The sequence below is a fragment of the Saccopteryx leptura genome, chromosome 3, assembly GCF_036850995.1.
Source record: "Saccopteryx leptura isolate mSacLep1 chromosome 3, mSacLep1_pri_phased_curated, whole genome shotgun sequence".
Lineage (NCBI taxonomy): Eukaryota > Metazoa > Chordata > Mammalia > Chiroptera > Emballonuridae > Saccopteryx > Saccopteryx leptura.
The window spans coordinates 77061944-77074096 of record NC_089505.1 but is presented as its reverse complement, the minus strand read 5'-3'; the positions used below and the strand labels follow the sequence as shown (position 1 = coordinate 77074096).

The following is a 12153-nucleotide window of genomic DNA, read 5'->3' as shown; positions in this document are numbered from 1 at the left end:
TGCGGGAGTCTGTCTGACTGTCTCTCCCGGTTTCTAGCTTCAGGAAAAAATAAAAATAAAAAAATCATAAAGTTCTTAGCTTTTTCTAATTTACTTATTTCACTCAGTATATAATCAAGGTCCAGCCATGCTGTCATAAGTGATACATAATTTTCCAAAATATTATTTCCTGATAGCACCTTAATCATTCTAGACAACATGTAAATTTTCATACACTGAGTCCTAATTAATGTCAATCATAAGCCTTTGTTTTTATACCAGGAAACCCCCATATTTGTTCCCTGACTGCATAACTAAAATCTACCCTGCAAGGCAGAAGTTCCCATATTATGTTCCTCCTATGTAAGGAAACAAAACACAGCAGGTAGAGAATACACTCAGGAAGGAAGTCATCCTCACCCAGGGAGACCAGGTTCCTGTAGTTCTCCAACATCACATCCACAAACAGTTTCCGCTGAGCTGGGTCCAGGCATTCCCACTCCTCCTGAGAGAAATCTACAGTCACATCCCTGAAGGTCACATTCCTGAAGATCAATGGTTTCTGAAAAAAAAGACACATTAATGACAGTCCACAGTCTGAATTCATGTCATCCAACATTAAAACACATTTAGAAGTATTTTTGTCATAGGAAAAAATAATCTCGTAAAATCATTTTCACACAACAATATATATTTTTTCTGAGTGTGTGTGTGTGAGAGAGATAAATAGAGTCACACAAACTGGTTTGAGAGAGGTGATAAGCATCAACTCAAGTTGTGGCACTTTTAATTGTTCATTAACTATATATTAATTTTTTTTTTGTATTTTTCTGAAGTTGGAAACGGGGTGGCAGTCAGACAGACTCCCGCATGCGCCCGACCGGGATCCACCAGGCATGCCTACCAGGGGGCGATGCTCTGCCCACCTGGGGTGTTGCTCTGTTGCAACCAGAGCCATTCTAGCACCTGAGGCAGAGGTCATGGGGCCATCCTCAGCACCCAGGCCAACTCTTTGCTCCAATGGAGCCTTGGCTGTGGGAGGGGAAGAGAGAGACAGAGAGGAAGGAGAGGAGGAGGGGCGGAGGAACAGATGGACGCTTCTCCTGTGTGCCCTGGCCGGGAATCGAACCCGGGACTCCTGCACACCAGGCTGACGCTCTACTACTGAGCCAACTGGCCAGGGCTTCATTAACTATATTTTGATACATACTTTGACCAGGTGGCCCTAGCTGAGCCAGTACCCATTATGAGCTGGTGCTGCCCAATTAACCCCCCTCTTTCTCTGCCAGCTTTCTCTTTCCTCTGTATCTAAAATCAATAAATAAAATTTAAAAAAATAAGTAAATGGAAACAACCTCACTCAGCAGGAACATCAGAAGTAGAGAATTACAGGTTGCAGGTCCTAAATCCACTGAAGTTAGGAGGAAAAGCAAACACAGCCTCTGAGCAGGACACATCGCTTACCTGAGAAGCAGCCATTCTGTCCTGGTCCTGCTCCCGCTTGTTTTCTCAGGTGACAATATATTCAGGAGTCAAATTTACATTTTTAGAATGTGCCGCCACGTGTGTCCACACAGCTCCTTTATCCACTTCCACCACACTCACAGACAGAAGGATCTGGAAATGCTGAAAAGGCCATACTCTCCTGTCCTTCCTCACGGGAGTCAGCCAACAGTGCTCCTACAGGGAGACCACACTGTATTATTTTCCTGTGTTCACCTGTCTGTCCTCCCTCAGACGTCCACACATTCCCACAGCAATGAGAACGGGTGCTGCTCTCTTGAACACCCAAACCCAACACAACACCCTGTCACCTCCCCTGACCATCCCTGCTCCCCACTCTCACTAATGCATCCTGGGCGCTCTCCTCTCTGGAGCATGTCGGTGCCTCCCCACTTACCTTTTCCTGTCTCTCTCCTAAGATTCGAGGGTTCCTCTTTTGCCTCTGAAACCTGTTTCTCGAACCCACTTCTACTTCTGTGACTTGCAGTAAGGGAGAGAGATGAGAAGCATCAATTCTTTGGTGCGACTCCTTAGTTGTTCATTGATTGCTTTCTCATATCTGCCTTCACAGGGAAGAGGGGGAATTCTGGCAGAAGTAGTGACTGACTGCTTGCTCAAGCCAGCGACCTTGGGTTTCAAGGCAATGAACTTTGGGCTCAAGGCAGCAACCATAGGGTCATGTCTATGATCCCACACTCAAGCCGGCAACCCAGGGTTCAAGCTGATGACCTCGGGGTTTCGAACCTAGGTCCTCTGCATCCCAGTCCGAGGTTTCATCCACTGCGACACTACCTGGTCAGCCTACTTTTGTGACTTCTAAATTAAATTTATCATATTAAAAAGAAAAACAGAAAGCAAATGCAACCAGGATCCTTCTTGTTAATCCCTGGGCTCACATTGAAATCACCTGGGGTAGCTTACGAAAACCACAATGCTACCTGACCTGTGGTGCCACAGTGGATAAAATGTTTACCTGGAACACTGAAGTTGCTGGTTCAAAACCCTGGGTTTGCCTAATCGTAGCACATATGGGAGTTGATGTTTTCTGCTCCTCCCTCCCTCCCTCCCTCACTACTCTCTAAATTGAATAAATAAAGAACAAAACAAAACAATGCTGCTCCACCCAGAGCAGCTCTCCAAGTATGAGGGAGATGATGGAGGTGATGTCCTTTCTTAAAAATCAAGCCATCGACTAGCACCCCAGAGGGGAATGGTTTAGCTTCAATAAGCATGCAGATTCCTCGGGGATGAGGGCTCCACTTGAGGTTGTGGTTCTGCAGGTCTGCAGTGGGGCCCATGGTGTGACATCTTTATCTAGATCCCTGCCGTGCCTGCACTGCTCCCTGAGAGCTGTTTTCAGCAGCACTGGCTGACAGGTCTGCACAGCACATCTCACACTGCTGAATACTGTGAGGGTGATTTCAACCTCTCAGTCACTAATTCAACAAATCACATGAAAAAAAGAAAAAGCTGATGAACATTTGAACTCAAGACACAAGGCTCTGATAGCTAAGATCAGACATCCTTACCAAACTGCACAATGAAATAGCCTAACATACTTTACTAAATACCAGTTTCTGTTTCAACATATGAAACACACTAGAAAGGATGTAGGGCTCAGAATTTAAATTCGACACGATATATTTAAAAAGAAAACAATACGGAATCTTTTTTAATGTAATGAGTTCTAGGATCAAATATTTAAAAAGTTGAGACTTCCTCATATTTGGCAAAGAATTATGAGCTCTGATTATGGCCTTGGCCAGTTGGCTCAGCAGTAGAGCGTTAGCTTAGTGTATGAAAGTCCTGGGTTTGATTCCTGGTCAGGGCACACCGGCTAAGTGACCATCTGCTTCTCCACCCCTCCCCCTCTTCTTTACTCTATCTTTCTCTTCACCTCCTGCAGCCATGGCTTTATTAGAGCAAGGTGGCACAAAACACTGAAGATGGCTCCATGGCTTCATTCACCTCAGGCGCTAAAATATGATAGTTTGACTGCCGAGTAACAGCCCAAGATGGGCAGAGCACCCGTAATAGGTTTGCAAGGCAGATTCAGGTGGGGGCACACGCAGTAGCGTCTTTCTGCCTCCCTGCTTCTCACTTAAGGAAAGGAAAATAAAACAGTTATCAGCTGTGGTTATAAGGTATCATCAGTGTTTATTTTAAAAGTTAAAAACTAATGCAAGAAGCAGATAATCAACAGACCAAGATATATCTCAATAGGTTTCTTTTTTAAATGAATTATACGAGATGTGTAATAAAAGAGGTTAAGTCCATTGAGCCAAGAAAAAAACGAATTCTTTTTTCTTCACCTCCCACTTCTGCTCCCCAGCCCCCTCCCTGCGCCCTTCTCTCCGGGCCCCTCCCTCTCCTCGAGGTTTCTCCCCTTTCTTCCCCTCGCGCTCCTCTCCCCGGTTACTGTCACTCTCCCCGTCGCGGTCCCGTTCCCCGCACCCCCACGTTGCCGTCTCTTCATGGCCCCTCACTGACCTCTCCTCCCCTCCCGTGTCTCTCTCCGTCCCCTGACCCCTCCCAGCCCCGCTCTGCGCGTCCCCGGGGCCCCTTCGCTGTCGCCGCTCCCACACAGCCTCCCCGCGCGGGGCCGGGGGCTCTTCTGGGGACCCCGCGTTCTCGCCCCGAATCCCCGCCCCACGGAGAGTGTGCGCCTCCTGGACCCAGGCCTCGTATTAAATGGGGTGGGGTCTCAGGAGGGGGTCCGCAGGTCCCGAGGCCGGAGAGGAGCAGTCCGGGCTCTACGGGCCGAGAGAGGCCGGGCGGGGGAGGGGCGCACACTGTCCGTCTCCAGCGCCCGCGTCCGTCTCCCGGGACTTTAAACAGCGACGGGGGTGAGGGGGCTGCCTCCTCAGGACCGAGGCAGGAAACCCCGTGGAAGGGGGGGGTCCAAAACCCGGCGGGGGGGGGGGGGAGACACGGGCGGGGCGGCCTCAGAGTTTCCCTGGAAACCGACGCGGAGCCCCCACCGGCAGCGAAGCGGGCAGGCTCGGGGCCTCTCACCGGGACTCCGTACTCACCGCTGGGGGCTCGGGAGCGGGGCTCTCGGCGTCCGCAGCGACTCTCAGGCTCCCCGCGTGCAGAACTGGGAAAAGCGGGTTTAAACCGGGGAGACCGTCACCAGACACGGGGAGACCACGCAATTCCACAACAACTTCCGGTTCTGTAAGAAACTGCGCGTGCGCATCGACTCAACTGATCAGAGCCGTTACCGTCCCATTGAGCGCTTCCACAGTGGGCGGATTATTAATACTGACCATTCGGGAGTCGAGACAACGGGATAAATGGGCGGGGCCAAAACGCCCTTGTCCTTTGGTCCCCGCCAATTTTCTCAGGGGTAAGTTTTTTGTAGGGCATGGAATTGACTAAGGTAATAAAATGTGTATGATTTTCCTTCCAGACTTAATATTATGACGAGTCCCTGGCCAGGTTGCTCAGTTTGTTCGTGTCCTCATGATCCACTGTGGTCTGTGGGTAATGGGTTGGAGCACTTACAAGAAGCAAGCAGTGAATGCATAAATGCATGGAACAAGTAATCCATGTTTCTGTTTCTCTTGGCCCCGCCGACCCTGCCTAAAAATCAATAAAAAAACTTTTTCAAGAATATTATGACACCTCAGGGATTAAGTGCTGGATAAAAACTTTGACACACACACTGTAAGATTATCTTTCCCGTTTTTTAGCAAGAGAGAGACAGGAAGGGAAAGAGATGAGAAGCAGCAACTGGTAGTTGTAATACTTTAGTTATTCATTGATTGCTTTCTTATATGTGCTTTCATGGGTACGTGGGGGGGGGGGGGGATAGGGGAGAGGGGGTGGGCTCCAACTGATCCAGCTCAAGCTAGCAACCTCGGGCTCAAGCCAGTGACCTTGGGGTCAAGTCTATGAGACCACATTCAAGCCAGCTACCTCGTGCTCAAGCTCTAGGTTTTGAATCTGGGCCCTCAGTATCCCAGCTCTATGCTCTACCCACTGGGTCACTGCCTGGTCAGGCTGTAAGATTTTTTTTTACATGGCCTTGGACTAAATGCTCACTGGGTTAGAGAAGCCTCCCAATATGTCAAGGTTGTGGGATTGATCCCTGGTCAGAGAGCACATGCAAGAATCAACAATGAATACATGAATAAGTGGAACAAGAAGTGGATGTTTCTCTCCCCCATCTCTAAATTGAGTAAAAACATTTAAATAGAAATCTCATTTTTTTTAGAGATCTCATTTTTTAAAAATATTTCCCTTAAATGTATATTGTCTGATATTTATTTGTTATTATTATTATTGGTTTTATTATTACGTGAGAGGCCGGGAGGCAGAGATGCAGGCTTCTGCAAATGCCTTGATGGAGATTCACCCGGAAAGCCCCTTACCAGGTAATGCTCTGCTTATCTGGGGCCGTTGCTCTATTGCTCGGCAACTGAGCCATTTTAGAGCTTGAGGAAAGCCATGGAGCCATCCTTAGCACCTGTGTTCAACTTGTTTGAACCATTCCAGCCATGATAGCAGCAGGAGAAGAGAGGGGGCGGTGTGATATTCACTTCTCCTGTGTACCCTGATTGGGAATCCAACCCGGGACTTGCACATGCTGTGCCGACACTCGACTGCCGAGACTACTGAGTCAGAGAAGACTGAAAGTTTAATAGAATTTTTTGTCAAATCATTCTATGCTTTGGTTCCTAAATATCTTTTTAAAATTATATAACGTTGGTAACAGGTTTTGGGATCTGTGGAATGCAGATTATGGAGATCATACAGTGTTGTATAGCATTTCCATCAGCCATGTTGGCATGAAAGACATTTCAGTGTGCATACTCATGTTCAAAGCAAATAAATACGGGGCTGCTAAAATGCTTCACGAAACTCAAAACATTTGGAGAAAGGTCAATTGTCAATAAAAGTCAAAAATTCCTTTTGTGCCTGACCAGGCGGTGGCGCAGTGGATAAAGCATCAGACTGGGATGTGGAGGACCCAGGTTCGAGACCTTGAGGTCGCCAGCTTGAGCGCGGGCTCATCTGGTTTGAGCAAAATCCCACTAGCTTGAACCCAAGGCTCCTGGCTCCAGCAAGGGGTTACTCGGTCTGCTGAAGGCCCACGGTCAAGGCATATATGAGAAAGCAATCAATGAACAACTAAGGTGTTGCAACGCGCAATGAAAAACTAATGATTGATGCTTCTCATCTCTCTCCATTCCTGTCTATCCCTCTCTCTGTCTCTGTAAAAAAATAAAAAATTTTAAAAAATTAAAAAAAAATTCCTTTTGTTTTGACAAGTTTTGTTGCTTGTAATATTTACAAGGGAAGGAAATAAACATATTTACAGGAGAGTAAAGACTAATCAACTGATTGGTGAAAAATTTGGATATATGTCGTTCTGATTTCTCAGTATAAAACAAAGTAAAAAAAAAAAAGGCAGTGGATAAAGCCTTTACCTGTGAATGCAGAGGTTGCCAGTTTGAAACCCTGGGTTTACCTGGTCAAGGCACATATGGGAGTTAATGCTTCCTTCCTGCTCCTCCCTCTTTTCTCTCTCTCTCTCTCTCTCTCTTCTCTAAAATAAATGAATACTATCATATTTTAAAAAGAGAGAGGGACAGTTTATGATCAAGGCAACAACTCAAGATATGATAATCTGAGCATGTCAAGGTGCACCCCACAGTTTGGCCTCAATATAAACTAGACACTGATTCTCAATGGCTGGAGAATGACACTTTCAGATTCAAACCCTTACAAAACCTCAGCAACCTCTGTCACTGCAATGGAAAATAGAAATTCCCTGTGTCTTAGGTTTCATTTCATTTCTTTAACCCTGCCGGCATGAGTTTCGTTTCAGAGCTTGCGGCAGGTGACCAACCACAAAGGAATATCCGATGTCACAATTCCAATGAAGTCATGGACTGTTGAAACTGCTGACGATTGAAAATGCACCAACATCCATAATTGGTGAAAAGCACCCCTGCACCCAGCGATAGCGGCAGCCAATCAGCAAATGTCCCGCTACCCTTCCTACTTCCCTAAACCTAACCCTTTAAAACTTGGTCTGAGCCTGACCTGTGGTGGCGCAGTGGATAAAGCGTCGACCTGGAAATGCTGAGGTCTCCGGTTCAAAAAACCCTGGGCTTGCCTGGTCAAGGCACATATGGGAGTTGATGCTTCCAGCTCCTCCCCACCTCTCTCTGTCTCTCTCTCCTCTCTCTCTCCCTCTCTGTCTCTGTCTCTCCTCTCTAAAATGAATAAAAAATAAATAAAAAATAAAATCTTAAAAAAAAAAAAAAGAAAGTACTAATCTTTAAAAAAAAAAAAAAACTTGGTCTGAGTCTGACCTGTGGTGGCCCTGTGGTGGCGCAGTGGATAAAGCGTCGACCTGAAAATGCTGAGGTCGCCGGTTCGAAACCCTGGGCTTGCCTGGTCAAGGCACATATGGGCACATATGGGAGTTGATGCTTCCAGCTCCTCCCCCCTTCTCTCTCTCTGTCTCTCTCTCCCTCTCTGTCCCTCCTCTCTAAAAATGAATAAATAAAGTAAAAGAAAATTTCAACAACAACAACAAAAAAAAACACCGTGGTCTGAGTCTGTAACTGCTCTTGCTCTCTGTTACAAGACAGCCTGGCAGGTTTTCTTTTATAATAGCCTATTACACTGGTATTTCAGACTCCGATTGATTCTATTACTCATCAACTTTGGGTTGTTGTGTTCTTATTTTAATTTATTCCAGGGTATCTTTTTATCTATTTCTCAATCTCATTGTTAGCCCATTTTTTGTTTAATAACATGTTTAGCCTCCGTGTATTTGTGCGCTTTTTCGTTTTGTTTTTGTGATTGATTTGTATTTTCACACCATTCTGTCCAGAGAAGACTATTTATGTGATTTCAATCTTCTTGAATTTATTAAGATTTGTTTTGTGTCCTAATATGTGGTCTATACTAGAAAGTGTTTTATGTGCACTTGAATGATTGATTGTATATTCTGTTAATTTGGGATAAAAAATGCTCTAAAGATTTAAATTAAATCTATCTGCTCTAATGTGTCATTTAAGGCTGCCATTTCCTTGTTGATTTTCTGTCTGGATGACCTATCCATTGGTGTTGATGGGGTGTTGAAATCCCCTACTATGACTATATTGCTGTCAATCTCTCCCTTGGTGTCCATCAAGATTTGCTTTAGATGTATAGATGCTTAAAAATTTACAAGAGTTATGTTCTGTTTTTGGCTTGCTCCATTTATCATTATGTAGTGTTCTTCTGTGTCTCTTACTATATAACTTTGTTTTAAAGTCTATTTTGTCAGATATAAGTATTGCTATTCAGCTTTTATTCCTTTCCATTTTCATCCCTTTATTTTTAGTCTGTGTGTGCCCTTCATTCTGAACTGGGTCTCCTGTAGACCAGTGGTCCCCAACCCCCAGGCCACGAACCGGTACCAGTTCGTGGGCCATTTGATACCGGTCTGCAGAGAAAGAATAAATAACTTACATTATTTCCATTTTATTTATATTTAAGTCTGAACAATGCTTTATTTTTTAAAAATGACCAGATTCCCTCTGTTACATCTGTCTAAGACTCACTCTTGAAGCTTGTCTTGGTCATGTGATACATTTATCCATCCCACCCTAAAGGCTGGTCCGTGAAAATATTTTTGGTCCGTGGCCCAAAAAAGGGTGGGGACCACTGCTGTAGACAGCATATATAATCATTTTTTTATTTTTCAATTACCCTTGACACAGAATATTATAGTAGTTTCTAGTATACAAGGAGATGTAAAATAGAGCACAGGGAATACAGTCCATAATCTAGATTTTTAGAAACTTTTTATAAAAGGACACATTAATATGATTATATATGACTTACATATATTTTATGTAAAATATTTTATAGATTTGTATTTTTTTTTGTATTTTTCTGAAGTTGGAAAGGGGGAGGCAGTCAGACAGACTCCCACATGTGCCCGACTGGGAACCATCTGGCATGTCCACCGGGGGCGATGCTCTGCCCATCTGGGGCGTCGCTCTGTTGCAACCAGAGCCATTCCAGTGCCTGAGGCAGAGGCCATGGAGCCATCCTCAGCGCCCGGGCCAACTTTGCTCCAATGGAGACTTGGCTGTGGGAGGGGAACAGAGAGACAGAGAGGAAGGAGAGGGGGAGGGGTGGAGAAGCAGATGCGTGCTTCTCTAGATTTATATTTTTAAAGTGTTTACATTCACTACAAGTGTATTTTAATTTCGTATGGACATTTTATTCTCTTGATGTGTTGAGCACCAAGAACACATTCAACAAAACAAACTAGAGCTTGTTTTAGAACAGGGGTCGGTAACCTTTTTGTCTGAGAGAGCCATAAATGCCACATATTTTATTTTATTTATTTTATTTATTTATTTATTTTGTATTTTTCTGAAGCTGGAAACGGGAGAGACCATCAGACAGACTCCCGCATGCGCCTGACCGGGATCCACCTGGCACGCCCACCAGGGGGCGATGCTCTGCCCCTCTGGGGCGTCACTCTGTTGCGACCAGAGTCACTTTAGCGCCTGGGGCAGAGGCCAAGGAGCCATCCCCAGCGCCTGGGCCATCTTTGCTCCAGTGGAGCCTTGGCTGCGGGAGGGGAAGAGAGAGACAGAGAGGAAGGAGAGGGGGAGGGGTGGAGAAGCAGATGGGCGCTTCTCCTGTGTGCCCTGGCCGGGAATCGAACCCGGGACTTCTGCACGCCAGGCCGATGCTCTACCACTGAGCCAACCGGCCAGGGAAAACGCCACATATTTTAAAATGTAATTCCGTGAGAGCCATATAACAACCCGTGTATGTTAGGCATTATCCAATAAAAATTTGGTGTTGTCCCAGAGGACAGCTGTAATTGGCTCCAGCCACCCACAACCATGAACATGAGCGGTAGGAAATGAGTGCATTGTAATACATGAGAATGTTTTATATTTTTACTGTTATTATTTTTTTTTATTAAAGATTTGTCTGCGAGCCAGATGCAGTCATCAAAAGATCCACATCTGGCTCATGAGCCATAGGTTTCTGACCCCTGTTTTAGAAGAAATAACAGGACCTTATAGTTCATTTTAGGTCCAAGGACACAGTCCTTTGGAAGTAATGTAGTAATTGAGCTGAAGACAATAGCAAGGTAAATTACCTTTGTTGAGGAGTTGGGATTTTCCCCCACACACTCATTACTCTAGTCAGAGAAAAGCATGCATAAATGGCTGGGGGTGATTCTTTTTTGAATTATCTGAAACACATTAAGGGAATTGGTCATAGCATAAAGAGTTGAAATATTTCTGTGTCACAGTCTGTGTCCTGTTAGGAAAAATGTAAAACTCTGCTGAGTAGGATAAAACAACTGGTTGAATGAGCCTGAGAAACAAGAATGCTCAAATATACCTCATATTTCCAGGACAGATAAAGCCAGCCACTCAACTCCCACTAGAACAGCCTAAGCAAGGGGTCCCCAAACTTTTTACACAGGGGGCCAGTTTACTGTCCCTCAGACCATTGGAGGGCCGGACTATAAAAAAAACTATGAACAAATCCCTATGCACACTGCACATATCTTATTTTAAAGTAAAAAAAACAAAACGGGAACAAATACAATATTTAAAATAAAGAACAAGTAAATTTAAATTAACAAACTGACCAGTATTTAAATGGGAACTATGTTCCTCTCACTGACCACCAATGAAAGAGGTGCCCCTTCCAGAAGTGCGGCAGGGGCCGGATAAATGGCCTCAGGGGGCCGCATGTGGCCCGCAGGCCATAGTTTGGGGACCCCTGGCCTAAGCAGTGAGTAACTATTAATACCCACTGATAACAGCCAAGATGGAGATTCCAGCTTGCTCTATACTTTCTTATGTCCTTACCCTTAAAGGCATACTCTGCCCCCATACCCTCCCTCTTGGAATCCTCTCATATAGAAAGCTCTCTTAATCTTATTTAAAATCTCATAATCAAGACTAACTCCTCCTATGCAGCCAACTGCTGGATATGTCTGTCCATGTCATCTTCAGCTTACTCAGCTCTCCCTATTCCTCTTTTTTTTTATAAATAAATTTTTATTAATTTTAATGGGGTGACATCAATAAATCAGGGTACATATATTCAAATAAAACATGTCCAGGTTATCTTGTCATTCCATTCTGTTGCATACCCATCACCCAATGTCAGATTGTCCTCCGTCACCTTCTATCTAGTTTTCTTTGTGCCCCTCCCCCTCCTCCTCTCCCCCCTTCCCTCCCCCCACCCCCCATAACCACCACACTCTTGTCTATGTCTCTTAGTCTCATTTTTATGTCCCACCAATGTATGGAACCCTGTAGTTCTTGTTTTTTTTCTGATTTACTTATTTCACTCCATATAATGTTATCAAGATCCCACCATTTTGTTGTAAATTATCCGATGTCATTATTTCTTATGGCTGAATAGTATACCATGGTGTATGTGCCACATCTTCTTTATCCAGTCTTCTATTTTTTTTTACAGTGATTAAAGCCTTTAAGCAAACTCTTGGCCAATACAGCAAGAATCCATAAAAGAGTAGTTTCCTTAACGTGTTCACCAAGTCCAAGTTGGCACCATCACCATGACAAATCCCTGAAAAATGCAACCCAACCTCAGTTCAGTCTGTTAGGAGCTGTTTCAAGGACCAGGAGTCCAGGAAAAGTACACATGGCA

General features: G+C 44.8%; 2 protein-coding genes across 9 annotated transcripts in view; one reads left to right on the top strand and one right to left on the bottom strand.

Annotated features, from left to right (window-relative positions):
- The window catches only part of LOC136399358 (zinc finger protein 98-like), a 68298-nt gene extending 63649 nt beyond the window's left edge, over nucleotides 1–4649 (bottom strand). For all 8 annotated transcript variants that reach the window (XM_066374448.1, XM_066374446.1, XM_066374447.1 and 5 more), the window contains exons 1-3: nucleotides 4515–4649; nucleotides 1444–1659; nucleotides 400–541 (exon numbers count right to left, since the gene is read on the bottom strand). In XM_066374448.1, coding sequence (XP_066230545.1) covers nucleotides 400–541; nucleotides 1444–1458 — 157 coding nt within the window. In that variant the 5' untranslated portion in view covers nucleotides 1459–1659; nucleotides 4515–4649. The remainder of the gene's footprint in view (nucleotides 1–399; nucleotides 542–1443; nucleotides 1660–4514) is intronic.
- The window catches only part of LOC136399324 (zinc finger protein 420-like), a 288584-nt gene that overhangs the window by 62940 nt on the left and 213491 nt on the right, over nucleotides 1–12153 (top strand). The gene's annotated exons all lie outside the window — the stretch shown is intronic.